Source organism: Periplaneta americana, chromosome 2, assembly GCF_040183065.1.
Source record: "Periplaneta americana isolate PAMFEO1 chromosome 2, P.americana_PAMFEO1_priV1, whole genome shotgun sequence".
NCBI lineage: Eukaryota > Metazoa > Arthropoda > Insecta > Blattodea > Blattidae > Periplaneta > Periplaneta americana.
The window spans coordinates 208,207,314-208,227,513 of record NC_091118.1 but is presented as its reverse complement, the minus strand read 5'-3'; the positions used below and the strand labels follow the sequence as shown (position 1 = coordinate 208,227,513).

Sequence of the window (20,200 nt, the reverse complement as noted above, 5' to 3'; positions counted from 1 at the left end):
GAAAATCGTCTGTTGCTGCATTTAGATTGGCAACAGGCCATGATTGTTTGGCCAAACACCTGCATAGAATTGGAATATATCAGTCCCCTAACTGCCCATTGTGCAACTCAAACCAAGAAATGGATTCGGAACACCTCAAAATCTGTGCTTCAGTGGCTGACCATGATAATATCTTTGAAAAACATTGGAGTGCAAGAGGTCAAATGACTTTATTGTCAAACGCCTGGCATTAGAAAACAACAACAACATATTATATCACGTCATGACCATAATACTAGCTGGCCACTATAATGGATGCACGTCTCCTGAGGATTAAACTTAAACTGCAATATTTTTTTATACACCTTGATTACACAACTTTTAACACTGTATCACTTCGGAATATGTATGATAAGAACTTTCTTGTGTTAAATTTTAACGCACCTTGCTAACATGTTTCGATCTATTTTCGGTCATCTTCGGAATTGGTGGTTGTTGGTCTTGGCGCCTCTTGTTTCCTGTGTGGGTGCGTTCGTCTCTGTCATAACAAAATTACAAAACACCTCCACATATGCAGAACACATCACAAATGCCAACCACACCTACAGAGACATCAACACAGACATGGAAATACTGCACATCCAACCAAAAAGCCAGAAACTCAACACACTGGAACAATATGAAATATACAGACACACGAAAACACACCCCAACGATATTCTCAACACACAACTCAATTTCAAAACACATACACTCTTTGACTCTACACTACGAACGCACCCACACAGGAAACAAGAGGCGCCAAGACCAACAACGACCAGTTCCGAAGATGACCGAAAATAGGTCGAAACATGTTAACAAGGTACGTTAAAATTTAACACAAGGAAGTTCTTATCATACATATTCCGAAAATATTTTTTTGCTTAGATACCCCATCATCTCTTAAGTTATGTTTCATTACCAAAGTACCAGCATAGAAATACTGTATGGAGAAATTTCTTTCCTCATTAAATTTATAGAAATTTGGTTCCAGTAGTGGTACTCACCATGTTTGCCTCGCCCGATCCATGACATGGTGTTGCCTGCGTCACCCAGCACCACCTGGTACATCCTGTCAGATGTGTACCGCACATCAGAGAGCGCTATGTGGGCTCCTTGTGCTACTTTCACTTCGAATACAATCCCTGCACGGTTCCTCGGAGCAGACACAAACTCATAACGGAAGTTCTCAGATGTAGATATGACCACATTCTCTGCAAACCAAGTTTAAAAATTATTATTATTTTGTCATTGTAAGAAACATAAAGGGAATATTCTTATGAGGCTGAAAAAATGATTGTCATATTTTCACGGAAATGTAAGTTTTTAGCATTGTTTCATTAATCATCTTAATATATCCAGCAGAATGCTGATCATATGGAGCCGTGTAGCTTTGAATTAGGGTTTCTTCTAACAAATAAAGATTAATTTTTGGTCCTACAGAATATATCAGTTACTCGTGACTTGTGCAGCAAATGCTGCAAATTAAGTTCATTAGACGTTCAAATAAAAATTTTTCAGATTTATTTTCAATGAAGAATACGGTACCAGACATTCTGAGAGTTATTTGCTTCCATAACAATGAAAGATACTCTCTCTCTCGAGCCAATACTGAAGAGAATCACGCATATAAATATCTACACCACACCGCCATTAAATATATGAAAAAGACCCAACCCCACTTGATTAATAACTATAAAAATATTTGATTTTTAATAATATTATTATCTTACGTAAGTTTTATAGCTTTCAGTAACATATACTATATATACTATATAGCCGCCACTCAGTAAAATATAGAAATCAAAATCTAATTTAAGTTATTCTCTACATCTACTTAAATAACCCCAAAAGTTTCACTTTCATATCATCAATATAGGATTAATATGTATAATTAATGAAAAATAATCACGTCATGACATTAACTACAATAATATTTCATTTCTAATGGTAATAATGTCATCAAACCACCTCAAGTTTTGTAGTTCTTAATATCCAATAAACAGCTGTACCCAGAAAATTACACACCACAGAATCGAACCTGTAAATTATTTTTAGTAAGTTGAGTTTTTAATAACCAATTTAATTTGAGCTCTAAATATGTCAGCATTCTTGCAGATCATGGCCTTCGTGTAATATTGTTTACTGTAGTGTGTGTTTTGTTTTATTCTGAAATGCAATTAGCTAGTTTAGCTAGTTCTCAAAACTGACGACAGATGGATTTTAGAAAATAGGAAAATTATGTTGAAACATTGACATTTCACTGAAAACTACTACTTTTCTGAAAAAACTATGAGTTCCAAGCTTCAAAATGAGGGGTCATTTATTAAAATCCGTTCAGCCGTTTTTCCGTAATTTCCATTACCAGTTCAAATTATATATATATATATATATATATATATATATATATAGATGGTAACAATGATTATTACTGTGGAATCTCGGCCACTAAGTCACTCAATTCAGTGCACTCCTTGTGTAATGGCAGTTGACTTAATATATGTCAACATATATGTCGAACTTGGAGTCCGGCCACAAAGGGAAAAACACTAGAGACAGGGATTCGATCCGGTGGTGTGGATTGAACTTTGGTGTGGCTCAGTGGTTAGAGCACTTGGTACGTAGAAACAGGGAACTGGGTTCGATCCCCGGAGCTAGAGCGAATTTTTCTCCTCTAATAATCATTGTTACCATAACTAATATATTCTGTAGGACTAAAAATTAATCTTTACGTGGATTCTTCGCTGAACAGTGCATATTACTGTGGAATCACGGCCACCAAGTCACTCAATTGAGTGCGCTCCTTGTATAGTGGCAGTTGACTTAATACTGTATATGTCAACATATATGTTGAACTTGGAGTCAGGCCACAAAGGGAAAAACACTGGAGGAGAGGGATTTGATCTGGTGTTGTGGCTTGAACTTTGGCGTAGCTCAGTGGTTAGAGCACTTGGTAAGTAGAACCAAGGACCCGGGTTCGATCCCCTGAGCTAGAGCGAATTTTTTTCCTCTAATAATCATTGTTACCATAACTAATATGTTCTGTAGGACCAAAAATTAATCTTTACGTGGATTCTTCGCCCAACAGTGCATATTACTGTGAAATCCCGGCCACCAAATCACTCAATTGAGTGCGCTCTTTGTATAGTGGCAGTTGACTTAATACTGTATATGTCAACATATATGTCGAACTTGGAGTCAGGCCACAAAGGGAAAAACACTAAAGGAGAGGGATTCGATCCAGTGGTGTGGCTTGAACTTTGGCGTAGCTCAGTGGTTAGAGCACTTTGTACCTAAAACCAAGGACTCGGGTTCGACCCCCGATGCCGAAGCGAATTTTTCTCCTGTAATAACCATTAAATAGGGTTGGTGTTCATATAGATGCCTGCCACCTGTAGCCACAATTGAGAAGTGGATGCAATATGGAGTCTCGTACTACTGGTATTAATGACTGTAATTTGACTTGTTTAGAATTGATAAAAGTTCAATACAAAAGAATGTGTTCCACATCTTCATGAATTCATAAAATAAAAACTAAAAAGATAGAAATATAAATAATAAAATATGAATTAAATTCATGGTTTACAAGTCCAATATTTTTGTTAAATTATCAAAACCAATGAAAATTATTTTTTTTCTATTATATTTTTTTGTGATATTTGAGTTTTTTCTTCTAAACGATTATTAGGCCTACACCATAGGCAAATAGGACTATCAGAAAGGTGAAATCGGTGTTTATATAATTGTGTGACATTATGACCTCTTCTGGCTTTCGTTAAAGGTATTTGAATATAATCTTCATCTTACGATGTTTGGTGACGTATATACGTCCGTTGATGTGACATATTAATGAATTTAAATACTATTATAGTCACAATCATGCCATGTTAGGGCCTGACCGGAGAACAGGAAGTCGCAGGTTCGATTCCCGCTCGAGGTTGTGTAATTTTTCTTTCATACCATGGCATGATTGTGACTATAATAGTATTTAAATTTTGTATTTGAATATGTTTTTGAACATTTTCAGGTCATTTATATGGCCTGTAAAATTTTGTTTTGTCAGGAGATAGTTAATTTTTTATTCGTAGGTAGGCTAGTTTTGTAAAATGAAAGCCAACTGAAGCAGAGGCATTCGATAAAGATACCATTTGTAACAGTTTTGGTTGTAGATGTGTTGCCCATTTCACAATGGTATTAACATTTTCAGTGATTTTGGGATTAAAAATAGGATTTTGGAATTACTCTTTTTCTATGTACAGCTATTTCTTTTAAACTAATTGACGGATTTTGTTCATATTCTGTATTTGTGAGTAAATTTATCCGGGAATTATGCACAAATGCCATTAGTATTAAATGAATGGATCTTTATTAAAAATAACTTAATAATTAGTTGAAATCAGCAGTAACATTTTTTCCAATTTTTTTTACAGTGTATGAATTGGGTTGGAAGGAGTAGTGAAGTGCATTCCATAATCTCTCCTACTCAAATCCCATCCTCACCTTCCCGTGGTGCAACCTGTTTTTAACAAACGAGGCTCTGGGGACCGAATCACAGCGGTATAACTGTTCCATCAAAAATGAGGAAATGCCATTTCAGTATGCTGACCTACCATGACATGCATAAGCGTCCCCTAAGTGGAGAAGAGGGGATAAGGTTGGTGGAGTTGTATGACGATCCTTCTGTCTAGGTCATATGGACACGCTAACCAACGGAAGGTGTGGTCCTGTGGCTGTGTGTAGGTGATATGTAATTTTCAATCAAATTTATGACTACTTTGAAAATTCAAATCTCTTTAGTACTAACCAATTTGGCTTTAGAAAAAGGAAGTCAACAAATGATGCAATTGAGGTTTTAATAACCGAAATTATAAGAAATTTTGAAAATAGCTCACAAGTTAATGTTGTGTTTTGTGATCTCTCCAAAGCGTTCGATTGCGTTGATCACAACTTAATTTTATCAAAATTAGAATTTTACGGTATTCGAGGGAATACACTAAATATTTTTAGAACCTATCTTCATGGCAGAAGTCTCAATAGGTGAAAATTGGTCAAGTCTCTCCAGTATACATTATGGTGTTCCACAAGGCTCAATAATTGGTCCACTGCTATTCTTAGTAGCAATAAATGACCTCCCTAAATTCATTAAAGCTATAACAATTATGTATGCTGATGACACTACATTATTATGTTCTAGCTCTACTCTGAATGAATTACATGCTCTAACCAGTGATATTCTAACACAGATGGCTTTATGGTTTGAATCTAATGGTTTTTTGCTTAATCAAGAAAAGACTATCAACATAACTTTTACCCTAAATCATGTAATAAAAATGAACAACATACAAAACTATACCAAATTTCTAGGACTTTTTATACATATCGAATATATATATATATGCACAAAATTATCAAGAGTTATATATTTATTAAAGAAATTAGTGGCTTGCGTTTCTCAAAATTATTTAAGACGTGCCTACTTTTCGTTCTTTCAGTCGATAATTAGGCATGCCTTAATTTTCTGGGGAAATGGTAGCAAAATTGGGAGTGTCTTGATTTTGCAAAAGAAAGCCATTAGAAATCTATGTCAATCAAACTATCTTGAACACTGTCGACCTCTTTTCAAACAATCACAGATATTAACTGTCATAAATTTATATATATACGACCTAGTCCTTTACACTCGACAAAATATAGACAATTACTCATTAATAGCCAATATACATGATCATGAAATTAGAAATAGTGAACAAATTAATATTCCATACTGTAGATTACATAAAACTAGTACAAATTTTTCTGTTATGGGGATGAAATTATATAATAAGCTTCCCAGTCAATATTATAAGTTACCAACCAATAGTTTCAAAGCTAGATTTTATAATTGGCTTTTAATTAATCCTTTCTACTCTGTAGATGAGTTTCTTAACATAAATTCATACGAAATTGTTTTTAATAAATGAAGTTATTTACATTTAGTTACAATTATTACATTAAGAGTGAAGTATTTTCATTAATTTTAGAGTTTCAAAATGTTTTGTGTTTTCATTCTATTTAAACTTTACTGTTTTCAATTATATGTGTACCGGTATTTTCAAATGTATGTTGTGACGAAGCCTATCACTGTATGTTTAATGGCTTAATAAATTGAATTGAATTGAATATAACTGTCATAATATAAAAAATATAGTGCCTATATTAAAAACAGTCCTACTTTTTGCTACATTACTGCCCTATATTGGAGAGCAAGAGTAAGAATGCTTCCCTTCATGACACCAATTTTTATATTAAACACTTATTCAAAGAAGTGTGCCCCGATGTAGGAAGTCATTGCATTAGCTGCTTTCATATATCTATTCTTTAATTATTTGAATTAATTTAGTTAAGGGTAGAGGATGGTATTTTTTGGTGAAAAATGAGTAAATTAAAATTTTTTTTTCTTTAAAATGCTTTGTGATGTGTGTGGAATGCATAGCATAATATTTTGTGTGTATTTGTGCCCTTATCAGATGTTGAGACGCCATTTTTGAACTTCTTGCGTTATGGATTTTTAAATCACTCGCCCCCTTTTATTGTTGTTTCTGGTAATTTGAATAAAAAAAAAATTTTTTTTTTCTTTAAAATACTCTTTGATATGTGTGGAATGCATTGCATAACATTTCGTGGGTACTTGTGCCCTTATCGGATGTTGAGACGTCATTTTTAAACTTCCTGCGTTATGGATTTTTAAATCACTCGCCCACTTTTATTGTTGTTTCTGGTAATTTGAATTAAAAAAAAATTGTATCTTTAAAATACTCTTTGATATGTGTGGAATGCACTGCATAACATTTCGTGGGTACTTGTGCCCTTATCGGATGTTGAGACGCCATTTTTGAACTTCCTGCGTTATGGATTTTTAAATCACTCGCCCCCTTTTATTGTTGTTTCTGGTAATTTGAATTAAAAATTTTTTTTTTTCTTTAAAATACTCTTTGATATGTGTGGAATGCACTGCATAACATTTCGTGGGTACTTGTGCCCTTATCGGATGTTGAGACGCCATTTTTGAACTTCCTGCGTTATGGATTTTTAAATCACTCGCCCCCTTTTATTGTTGTTTCTGGTAATTTGAATTAAAAAAAAAATTTTTTTCTTTAAAATACTCTTTGATATGTGTGGAATGCACTGCATAACATTTCATGGGTACTTGTGCCCTTATCGGATGTTGAGACGCCATTTTTGAACTTCCTGCGTTGTGGATTTTTAAATCACTCGCCCCCTTTTATTGCTGTTTCTGGTAATTTGAATTAAAAAAATTTTTTTTTTCTTTAAAATACTCTTTGATATGTGTGGAATGCACTGCATAACATTTCGTGGGTACTTGTGCCCTTATCGGATGTTGAGACGCCATTTTTGAACTTCCTGCGTTATGGATTTTTAAATCACTCGCCCCCTTTTATTGTTGTTTCTGGTAATTTGAATTTAAAAAAATTTTTTTTTTCTTTAAAATACTCTTTGATATGTGTGGAATGCACTGCATAACATTTCGTGGGTACTTGTGCCCTTATCGGATGTTGAGACGCCATTTTTGAACTTCCTGCGTTATGGATTTTTAAATCACTCGCCCCCTTTTATTGTTGTTTCTGGTAATTTGAATTAAAAAAAAATTTTTTCTTTAAAATACTCTTTGATATGTGTGGAATGCACTGCATAACATTTCGTGGGTACTTGTGCCCTTATCGGATGTTGAGACGCCATTTTTGAACTTCCTGCGTTATGGATTTTTAAATCACTCGCCCCCTTTTATTGTTGTTTCTGGTAATTTGAATTAAAAAAATTTTTTTTTCTTTAAAATACTCTTTGATATGTGTGGAATGCACTGCATAACATTTCGTGGGTACTTGTGCCCTTATCGGATGTTGAGACGCCATTTTTGAACTTCCTGCGTTATGGATTTTTAAATCACTCGCCCCCCTTTTATTGTTGTTTCTGGTAATTTGAATTAAAAAAAATTTTTTTTTCTTTAAAATACACTTTGATATGTGTGGAATGCACTGCATAACATTTCGTGGGTACTTGTGCCCTTATCGGATGTTGAGACGCCATTTTTGAACTTCCTGCGTTATGGATTTTTAAATCACTCGCCCCCTTTTATTGTTGTTTCTGGTAATTTGAATTAAAAAAAAATTTTTTTTTCTTTAAAATACTCTTTGATATGTGTGGAATGCACTGCATAACATTTCGTGGGTACTTGTGCCCTTATCGGATGTTGAGACGCCATTTTTGAACTTCCTGCGTTATGGATTTTTAAATCACTCGCCCCCTTTTATTGTTGTTTCTGGTAATTTGAATTAAAAAAAATTTTTTTTCTTTAAAATACCCTTTGATATGTGTGGAATGCACTGCATAATATTTCGTGGGTACTTGTGCCCTTATCGGATGTTGAGACGTCATTTTTAAACTTCCTGCGTTATGGATTTTTAAATCACACGCCCCCTTTTATCAGTTTACAGTAACTTCATTTTTTTGCTACATTGCCAGACAAAAATGGATATAATTTGTGAACTATTAAAGATGCATGCATGAAATTTAGAACACACATTCTTTAGACTATTAGGAAACTTTTCTCTGTAACAGAATTTTGTTAATTGATTTCATTTTAAAAATACGTCCGTTTGTTTGGAAGAAAGAAAATCAGAAAATTGTTATTAAATTTTAATTGTTTATTTTACAAACGTAGGGACTAATATAAAAATTCTGTTACAGACAATTTGTAGAGCATGCCTTTGCAAGTACATTGCAAAAAACGGGATGAATCTACCTTTAAAAATGGTTTAGATATATCGGTTTTAGTAAAATCCTGCATTGGGTATATTTTTTTTCAAATCTGGGCCCCCAAATAATTTTTTTTTTCAAAATATTTATTTTTGTTTGAGTTGCTACAGATATGAGCTCTCTACATACAAAAAATTAATATTTTACACCAAATAGGGAAAAAAGTTTTAAAAAATGCCATCCTCTCCCGTTAACATCTTAATTCTACTCCTTAAAAGAATATTTATTATTATCTTTGGATTAAAATAGAACCTATACTCACCATTAGCACAGAAGTAAGCACTCTCTGTGTCCGTTCTAACGAGTCCCTCTGGGTGTACCAGCATGGCCGCCGACCGCAGTATAGAGCCCACCAGAGAGCTGTTTCCTGGGGAGGTGCCCGACTCTCTGCACGATTCACTTCCATACCCAGACACTTCCACTGTCAACATGTAAAACCATTAGAACCACTGTTAACATTGCCAGGAAGAATGAAATCTGAAATATGTAATTAAATTCTGTTGAAAATAATATTTATAAAAAAATACGAAATCTGAATGAGATGTATTTTCCTAAGAACCTCATTCTCAAACACCCTTAATCTCTGTTTCTCTCTCAAAGTGAGCGTCCAAGTTTCACAACCATGCAGAACAACCGCAGTAGCGGCTGGTGGTCAAAATATGAGTGTGCTACAATCTCTATATCTGCTTACTATATACACTTACATGTATTTATCTTAATTTGAGACTCGCCTAGTGACGAAGTATGAAGTCCATACGACGTTCCTTCCTACTGCAGAACTTGTCAATCACCCTGGTGTTAAGCCCCTCCATCTTGGACATCATACTCTTTTCTATTGACAGTATTGCAAGAGCAGTGAGGCGATCCTGGGACATAGCGTTCCTTAAAAACCGTTTTTATGCGTTTCAAGCAAGAAAAACATCTTTCTGGCTCAGCAATGGCCATTGGTGTTGTAACCAAAATATTTAATAACTTCGTTACTTCACGGAATGGATCCTGTGAATTGTTGGAGACTATGTATTGTAACAATTGAACAGACATCTATATTTTGGAAGTCGGGTTTTCCGTATAGAACTCCAAGTTGTGTCTTTAACACTCTTTTGTTCAGTACAGTATAGCTGTTGACAGCAACTTCAAGTTCGCGTTCACGAAAATTATACGAAAAATTCTAAAAAATTTTGCTGTTTAACAATTTTGTTGCGTCTAGGTAGCTTAAAGACTGGAAACGGTGAGTAGCTTCCTGAATTATACAGTCACATACTTCCTTGGCTTCAATTTTCTAGGATTCCATTTTCCGTCGCTTGCTAGCTGATTCAGGAGGAACCTCATAGGCCTACAGGTAGATGGCAGCAGCAGTCTGATATTTGAATTACCAAATACATTGTAAATAGTTCCGAATTCTTCCACAAACAAGCATTCTTTCGTTACGCTTTACTTTTGAAATCTCCAAGCTGTGTTGTGCTGAAGCTGACTACAGCACTTTCCCGCGTAAAAATAGCCAATCAGAGCAGTGATTTCAGCTTCGCACGTGCGCATAAATGTCTACATTCTCATATGAAGTTCAGAGTAGCACAACGAACCTCCTGAGGCACCAAAGAGCGAAGAGCGAAGACTAAACACTCGATAATGCGTCATGAATATAACCACGAGAAATTGTTAAATGACAGATCAGATACTTTGGTATTACAAATACATTATTTGAGCAAAAATTATCACTGTGCTGTAGCACTGTAGCACATAGGGACGGGCCGCCCCTGAACAACCGGCAATATAACTGTTTTATAAATTCTAACTTTCAGATTTTTTGACAGAAGACTAGATGACAAAAGCTTCTCAACTGAATAATAACATGCATTTCCCATATTTATTCTGTGATTAATTTCCTCCCGAGTGTCATTTATATTTGTTACTGTTGCTCCAAGATATTTGAATTTTTCCACCTCTTTGAAGGATAAATTTCCAATTTTTATATTTCCATTTCTTACAATATTCTGGTCACGAGACATAATCATATACTTTGTCTTTTCGGGATTTACTTCCAAACCTATCACTTTACTTGCTTCAAGTAAAATTCCCGTGTTTTCCCTAATCGTTTGTGGATTTTCTTCTAACATATTCACGTCATCCGCATAGACAAGCAGCTGATGTAACCCTAAAAATTCCAAACCCTCTCTGTTACCCTAAACTTTCCTAATAACATATTCTAGAGTGAAGTTAGAAATTAAAGGTGATAGTGCATCTCCCTGCTTTAGTCCGCGGTGAATTGGAAAAGCGTCAGACAGAAACTGGCCTAAACAGACTCTGCTGTATGTTTCACTGAGACAAAATTTAATTAATCGAACTAGTTTCTTCGTAATATCAACTTCTATAAGAATATATATATTTTTTTAATTACAAAACAAAATACAATATTATTCATTGCACTCTATATAAGGTACTATTCATGGTTTGAAACTTTCGAGGATATCTGAAAGTTGAAGCTAGATTTGTATAAAACAAAGAGGAAGTAGTTCTACGAAAGATGAAGTAGTTCTACGTATAAGACTTCTCTCTTAACAGAGTCATCTGCCTTTTTGAAATCTATGAATAACTGATGTATTTTTTCTGTTAGCCAAGTATATTTCTTTTACCATGAAAAATGAAAATCTCTATTTTTTTTCTTCCTCCATCCGCTATTTTAATATGTAAATATGGTGTCGATCTTCTATCTTTGTAATTTCATACGTCCAACTTGAAAATGGTTTCTCTTTTAATTCTACAAATAATGACCTCAATGTTCTTTCCATATGAGCTATTTTACACAAAATTAATATGTAACACAACGAAACGCATTCACAGAACACCAATATAGCGCTACGTAGTATTGTGACAGAGAGGCTAGCCGCGTTTCACACTGAGCTGTAGCGAATCGATACCTCCTCCCCGGTTCCCCCTCACGCTTGCAAGTCATGGTCATAGCAATGTCTTTAGAGGCTTCTGTCACAAGCCTCGCACTGAAATCTCCATCTTGGAACTTGATATATCGTCGTGTGAATGCAAGAACTAGGTAACTTGATTTTTCATATTTTGTGGCATTGTCTATTTACTTATTTATTGCACTAAGGAATATGTCTCGGTTTTAATTTACCTATTTGTTATATTGGAAAATAGATGTCGCTGGTATCGTTCGATCAGTTACCAAGTTCTTGCATTACATTTTGTGCGATTTTTGCTATGCTATAAAAGAGGTAACTAAAAAACGCAAATTTCGAGTTACCGGTACCTATTTCTTGCATTCACATGACGATATTATGGAAGGATCGGAGTTCAACTAAGTATTGCGATACATCGTTATTACGAACTTATAGGCCTGCTCTTACTAGGAATAATAACTCAAATTTATTGTATAGGCCCAGCTCAAAAGTCTCTTCAGAGTTACGTCAGTGGAAAAGGTAGTGCATAAGGACCGTAGTTTGAACTATTTTGAATTAAGCAATTTTCATGAGTATTACATGAAAATGAGACTATGTTATTTTTTTTAAATAACTAAGGAATTTTTTAGAAACAAGTTTTGAAGTTTCCTGGAACTTTAGTGCAGAGTCCTGACCCTTTCCCAATATTTTAAAGATGTCGGCGCCTTTGGTTGCAAATAAATCGAACAGTCATGCACAGAGTCCGAATTTTTATGTAATTACATACTGAATTCCTTTACTTCTAGACTACTGAAAATGACAAATGTCGGCGATTTGTGGTTCTGATATGGTTCTAATTGAGTTTCATTTTACATATTCTTAGTAATATTCCATATTTAACATATATTATTTAAAGAATGTAACATTTTTGTACATATCTAGGCAATTATTGAGTTTTTAATTTTTTTTTATTAAATTCGTTTTATTTTTCAGAGTAAATTATTGAATTTTTTTCATATATATATTTGGACATATAATTTTAAAGTCCCTGCCCCGTTACTCCGACTGGAGGGCCACCTTATTTTCTTATTATAGTACACAAGAGGGATTCGTAACAAGCTGTTTTTTACGGTGATGGGTTGTTAGCCCTTCGCCCAACCCCCCAAGCAGGAGGACCACCCCTTATCGGCTTTCCACGACTGCTTATTCAATTATATTCGCAGCTACCCTCCATATCTGGAGGCCGTCTCCTCTATCCGCAACCTGAGGACGCGCCATGCCGTGGTGATAGGGACCCACCATACATCTTATCCAGTCGGCTGTCCAAAAATCTGAAAGTTAGAATTTATAAAACAATTATATCACCGGTTCTTCTGTATGGTTGTGAAACTTGGACTCTCACTCTGAGAGAGGAATATAGGTTAAGGGTGTTTGAGAATAAGGTGCTTAGGAAAATATTTGGGGCTAAGCGGGATGAAGTTACAGGAGAATGGAGAAAGTTACACAACACGGAACTGCACGCATTGTATTCTTCACCTGACATAATTAGGAACATTAAATTCAGACGTTTGAGATGGGCAGGGCATGTAGCACGTATAAGCGAATCCAGAAATGCATATAGAGTGTTAGTTGGGAGACCGGAGGGAAAAAGACCTTTAGGGAGGCCGAGACGTAGATGGGAGGTTAATATTAAAATGGATTTGAGGGAGGTGGGATATGATGATAGAGACTGGATTAATCTTGCACAGGATAGGGACCGATGGCGGGCTTATGTGAGGGCGGCAATGAACCTTCGGGTTCCTTAAAAGCCATTTGTAAGTAAGTAAGTACACAAGAGGGAGGGTCCGTACTGGTCTCGTTATGCTTTGTTCACAACTATAGAAAATAGTTCAATTTCTAAGGCTGGTTTAAAAGAATAGTTCTTTTATAAATAAACAAATAAACATAAAACTAGGGATTTTAACACTTTTTCTGTAAAACATAGTAGTTTGGAGTGCCTCAATTCTGAACTTTTGCTTTCTCAGAATCTGCTCCTGTCATATAACGTTGTTACAAATTGAAAGTAGGCTATTAGCAAGGATTTGGGTCGGGTGCCATGTAAATCAAAATACCATTATGTGTGCCACAGATAGTCTAAATATTTTTCTATGAAATCTTAAGACACAAGAAAAAAGCATAAATTACTGTAGAAACAAGTTGTATTTGCAAACTATATAATGGGGTGGAAATGGCAAATCGACTTTTCAGACTGCATCCTTCCACTTCAACTGACCAGTTAAATTGTGACGACATTTTTGTGAATTTAATGCATTAATTAATAGTGATTTTAAATTACATATTTTATTAACACTACATATTTAGTGACATATTTCTCCGATATTTACTACATTTTTATGTACATATTTCGCACTTTCATATTACATAAAATCCGGGGCCTAGTCATGCATTATGAACACACTGTAGTCTGTTAGTCTCATGTTAAGGGGAGAGGATGGTATTTTTGATGGAAAATGACTAAATTTAAAAAAAAAATTCTTTAAAATACCGTGTGATATGTGTGGATCGCCATTTTTAAACTTCCTGCATTATGGATTTTTAAATCACTCGCCCACTTTTATTGTTGTTTCCGGTAAATTAAATTTTCAAAATTTTTTTTTTCTTTAAAATACCCTTTGATATGTGTGGAATGCATTGCATAACATTTTGTAGGTATTTGTGCCCTTATCGGAGGTTGAGACGTCATTTTTAAACTTCCTGCGCTATGGATTTTTAAATCACACGCCCGCTTTTATCGGTTTCCAGTAACTTCATTTTTTTTTTGCTACATTGCCAGACAAAATGGATATAATTTCTGAACTATTAAAGATACATGCATGAAATTTAGAACACACATTCTTTAGACTATTAGGAAACTTTTCTCTGTAACAGAATTTTGTTAATGGATTTCATTTTAAAAATACGCCCGTTTGTTTGCAAGAAAGGAAATCAGAAAATTGTTACTAAATTTTAATTGTTTATTTTACAAACGTAGGGACTAATATCAAAATTCTGTTACAGACAGTTTGTAGAACATGCTTTTGCAAATACATTGCAAAATCTGTTTGAATCTATCTTTAAAAACGGTTTAGATATATCGGTTTTAGTACAATCCTGCATTGGGTATATTTTTTTTTTCAAATTTGGGCCCCCAAATAATTTTTTTTTTCAAAATATTTTTATTTAGTTGAGTTGCCACAGCTATGAGCTCTGTATATACAAAAAATTAATAATTTACACCAAATAGGAAATAGTAATATACGTTACAAGAGCGGTATGTTGACGTTTTCATGTTCGAGGAAAAGATTGAAAAAGCGAAACGTAGTTGAGCTTTTTTAATTTCCGAGAACATGAAAAAAAAACATACCGCTCGTGTATCGTACATTATTTTGTGCGAAGATCGTTTATTACATACCTGAAAGACTAATTTCTAATTACTTGTAATGAAATCTCCATCTTGGTTTCTGTTTAATGACGCCAACTTCGGAAAGCCAAAATATCTTTCTTCAACATTGTTGCTATAAAATGTTTTCTGTGTTTAATATACTCCAACATGCCGTGATATACGTCTGTCTTCCGCCCCCCCCCCAGTCTATAAATGCGAACTTAAAACAAACGGTAAGGTTATGTAGTGATTTATTTTTCATTTTAATATTTTAACAATATTATTTATATAACATATTGCAATAATAACATCGGCATCTGGAATCTTGTTGATTTTTTCACGGCTTCCTTAATGTTACTTGCATCACGAATGCAGTAACTTTAGTGGAGTCGTAGAGTTTACTTAATTTTTGCAAATATTTAAAAACAATAATTAACATTGCAATTTAGGTGAAATTGCAGTGGTAAGTTTCCAGTTTATAATTATTACTATGTTAAACGTCTCTAAAAATAATATGTTAAAAGCCTAAAGCAGTAAAATGAATGTGGCGCTTAAGCGGTAAAAAGAGGGAAATTGTTATGTGTGTTACGTTGGGAATACTGAATGTGGTATTTCACACTTACCGCGTATTGGTTCTGTGCGGAAAACAAGCAAATACGCACGATCTCGCACAAAAAGTTTAAAAAAATACCATCCTCTCCCCTTAAGGTAAGTGAAGAGAGTGTCATAGTAATCAAACAGTTTCTGGATAGACGCAAAAAAAAAAAAAAAAAAAAAAAAATTACGAAACATTTCGTTGTCCAAAATTGGCCAGGGATTCGAACCTAGTATCTCGAGAATTATAAGTAATTACTCTAACAACCCGAGATAAATTATTTTCTTTAATAAAAATGACTGATGAAAAATATTGAGAAACAATTTATCTTGATTGAACTGTCAGGTGCTAAATCCTTTCGTGTCGGAGCAGAGTTTTCATTGTAGCGCTCGCTTTCTATACCCGTAATAACTTTAATCCGCTGAATTCATTTCTTGAGCTGCATTCCGTCATCATTCACTGCTACAAGCTGTGGATTACGGCGGAACTAGATTTTAAATGTAGGAAGACAGCATTGGGATGGGATTACCTCAATAGAGCGCGTTGAAGACGTGGGGGAGGGGGTGAAATGAAAATAAAAGGGATCACTATCAAGTTTTCCAAAAGCACTCTAAGAAACTTGCCCCCCACCCTTCTGCGAAACTTCGCAATCAATCCTGCCACTCCGTCTCTTTCTTCCTTCCTCTCCAGGGACTCGGAGTTCCTTTCAGCTGGTTTTTGTTTGGCTTGACAGGTACTAATGACCCTACCCCGCGCCCCTGCAAGATGGATTGTACAGTCACCGCCACATCTCAACCAGCGTCTACTTTGTTCACTTGTTTTTTTTTTATCGTGTTCTGTGTAACTTAAATGTTAATTTAAATGACAAAATCTTCACAGTCATTACAAGCTTGAAATAACCTCCTGCGTTCAAGAATTAGCAGTCAACTTAGTAGCATTTGTTTCATTTTAATTTGCACGGTCCTTAATAACAAGCTAAAATGATCGTTAGTATTTCCTTTATTCGATGAATTTTTACCACTTTTGAGCATTATGCCTGAATTGTCTTCATAAGAATTTTTTTCAGCTTTAAAATTTACGCATGAATTTCTCAATGTTATTATTTAAAATTCTCTTTACAATTCTTTCTTCAATCACGATGTTAGTACGTAAATTTATATTCGTCATTTATACTGTTTCTAGTGGCTTGTGCAGCAAATACTGCAAACTGAGTCCATAAGAAGTTCAAATAAAAATTGTTCAGATTTATTTTCAATGAAGAATACCAGATATTTTGAAAGTTATTTGCTTCCATAATAGTGAAACATACTGCCTCTGAATGATTTTTTTTATGTCAAATACTTTTCCTTGAACCTATCCGTCTTCAATTCTTCAGTTTCAATGCAAAATCGCAAGTAACAATGTCAGGACGATCAGCGAGTTTTTCATGTGGGAGTAAAGCAGTAGCTATTTCAGGTCATTGCGGATTGTATGTGAAAGTTAAGAAAATGTAAGGTTTGTCATGCTTTGAACAAAAGACTCAAAATCTTGGTATAGCTGCTGCATGTTTCGTGAACTACCATGAAATGTAGAGGGCAGAATCACTTTTTTTCCATTAAGAGATCTTGCTGAGGTGGTCAAGAGACTACAAAATCTTGTAGGCCTCTTATTTTATCAGTAAGTAACACCTTTTCGTCTTTTCTTAGGAACTGTAATTTTTGCGCTTCCTCCAGACAATACTGATCTATCAAATACTGCTGGATTAATTTGTGTAACAATGAATGTTATCCCGTATATTTTCTGCAATATAGGCTGTTGTGAGGAATCTATTGCTGAGATGTGGAAAATGAGGCGAATGATAGGGGAGAGTCGGGTAGTATCGAACAGCGGGTAATATCGGACAGTGAGTTTCTTTCATCTACCACACGATGATAGTACCTGATTGATATGGTTGCGTTTCTGTGACGTCGCATAGAGAAACGTAATCATGTCATTCAGGTACTACCATATGGTAGTAGATGAAAGAAACGCACTGTCCGATACTACCCGATGTCCGATACTACCCGACTCTCCCCTATGTCAGAGTTGTAGAATCTTATATGCGCCCTAAATAAAATTGTCCATCGTAAATCGTTAGCAGTTTCAGTGTTTCATTCGTTGCTGGTTGCGGGAAATAAACTTACTCATCACGGAGCAAGAAGTGAAATGGCATGCTATTTTCCCTACAACAAAATATGCTTGGCAGCGATCACAAATCTAATTGATTAAACCAAAGAAATATGAAATTAATTTTTATGTAGTTTAAAGACGCAGCTAAAATAGAAACATAACTCAATTACTACCAAGGAAAGTTAGAGAATCAGACATATAAATATCTATATCACACTGCCATTAAATATATGAAAAAGACCCACACCACTTGATTAATAACTATAAAAGTATTTCATTTTAATAACAATATTGTTACCTTACGTAAGTTTTATAGTTTTCAGTAACATATATATAGCCGTTACTCAGTAAATTATAGAAATGAAGTTCTAATATAAAATATTGTTTCTCTACGTATACTTACTTAAAGCTCCAAAAGGTTTCACTTTCATATCATCATTATAGCATTATGTGTTGCATTAACTATAATAATATTTCATTTTTAATGATAATAATATCATCAAACATTCTTAAGTTTTGTAGTTCTTAATATCCAATAGTACTCGGAAAACTATAGACCAGAGAATGAGACCTGTAAATTATTTTTTATACGTTATCAAAAAATTACACAAATGAAGATCGACATATTGGCATTATGATGTGAAAGAATCTGAGCCATCTGAACTCTATGTCAGCAATCCTGTAGGTCATGGCCTTCGTGTAATAGTCTATTGTTTATTGTACTGTAGTGTGTGTTTTGTTTTATTCTGAAATGAAATTAATTAGTTCTCAAAACTGATGAAAGATGGATTTTAGAAAATAGGAAAATAATGTAGGAAAATTGACATTTCACTGAAAACTCTATTTTTCTGAAAATCTTTGGGTTCCAAGCTTCAAAATGAGGGGTCATTTATTAAAATCCGTTCAGCCGTTTTTCCGTAATTTCCATTACCAGTACAAATTCAACGTTTCTCATTTTTCTCATTTTTGATCATATTTAATATTTTACCCGCTTTTATTACATATTTAAGTTTATGACATTCGTAAAAATGTCGTAATGAAATACTTTATCACACTAGTGCGATGATATCAGCCTCACGTTGAAATAAATGAAAAACAGTTAATTAATTTTTAATTTATTGTAGCTACACATTAACTATACTTTTTTTGCTGTTATTTCGACTTCAGAGTCAACACTTCTTTGCATCACTGATGTTTTATCTACGAGGGTGAGTAGCGCTCTTCCCATCAGGTAGAGTTTCAGCTAGTGGAAGGGGGTAGTGTTTACTTAGTCTGAAGGAAGCCAAAGCCCTATCCTATACAGCTATACAGCCTATCCTGATACAGCTACTTTATCCGAACCTTAGTGATATGTTTGCAGGACATGTCAGACCTCAGAGACCTCTGGGGAACAAAGCCGAAAATAAAAAATCATAAACAAGGGTGTAATAATCGAATAGGCTGCAATGTATCCGGAGTTGGATAGCAAATTGGCTCCCAGAATGAATCAAAAATGAACTTAAGACTTTTTTTTAGCTGGAATAGTGAAGTGCAAGTCAAATTTAATGTTTGATAGCTGTCATATGGAATTAGTTACCTTCACTGCGCTTGCCTACCTGTCATGTTCTTCAGTCCTGGGCTGGTGACCACCACTCGCACAACTAGGGACGTTGCCCCATGAGGTCCGAGTCTCAGCTTCTCTGTGACGTACAGCATGCCGTTACTGAGGAAGTGGGCCCCTTCACTCAGTGCCAGCAATGCTGTTACCTGTAGAAAATGTCAAGATACGTTAAATCTGAAAAACACGTGTTTATTTTACTTTAATTATGCTAAGTGCGAGATTAGAAGTTTGTGTTTATGAGAAAAGAGGTTTCTAGACTTTGACTAAAATACACAGATACCATTGAAGTGGAATAATAGAGTAGAACCCCGCTAGTCCGAACTAATTGGGTCTGTTCGGATTATTGAAATTTCGGAGGGGGACAGAAATGCAAGCAGGAAAACCACAACTTATCCTCTTCCCAGTCTTCACTGTCCATCGTTTTGTTCAGTTTTGAGGTCTAATTCATTCACTACTGATAAATAGGCCCGGATTTTTTGTAACATCAAAGTGCGAAATACGTAGAGTGAAGATATTAACGCTGTCAATTAAAAAATGGGTTACAGCTGATCAGAAATACTGACAATAATATTGATATTTTAGATATTGATCATTTGTGGTCTTTCCTGTGGAATGCAGTTTCAAAAGTTGTAATTGTGACAAGGTTTTACAACAATACAAGTAAATAAAAGTATGACTCATACTGGCGCTATCACCTGCAGGGAAGGTAATAA

At 34.7% G+C, this 20,200-nt stretch overlaps 1 protein-coding gene across 2 annotated transcripts in view; it reads right to left on the bottom strand.

Annotated features, from left to right (window-relative positions):
• Nucleotides 1-20,200, bottom strand: part of LOC138695094 (C3 and PZP-like alpha-2-macroglobulin domain-containing protein 8) — a 976,398-nt gene that overhangs the window by 45,899 nt on the left and 910,299 nt on the right. For both annotated transcript variants that reach the window (XM_069819482.1, XM_069819483.1), the window contains exons 13-15: nucleotides 19,483-19,633; nucleotides 9,095-9,253; nucleotides 1,026-1,232 (exon numbers count right to left, since the gene is read on the bottom strand). In XM_069819482.1, coding sequence (XP_069675583.1) covers nucleotides 1,026-1,232; nucleotides 9,095-9,253; nucleotides 19,483-19,633 — 517 coding nt within the window. The remainder of the gene's footprint in view (nucleotides 1-1,025; nucleotides 1,233-9,094; nucleotides 9,254-19,482; nucleotides 19,634-20,200) is intronic.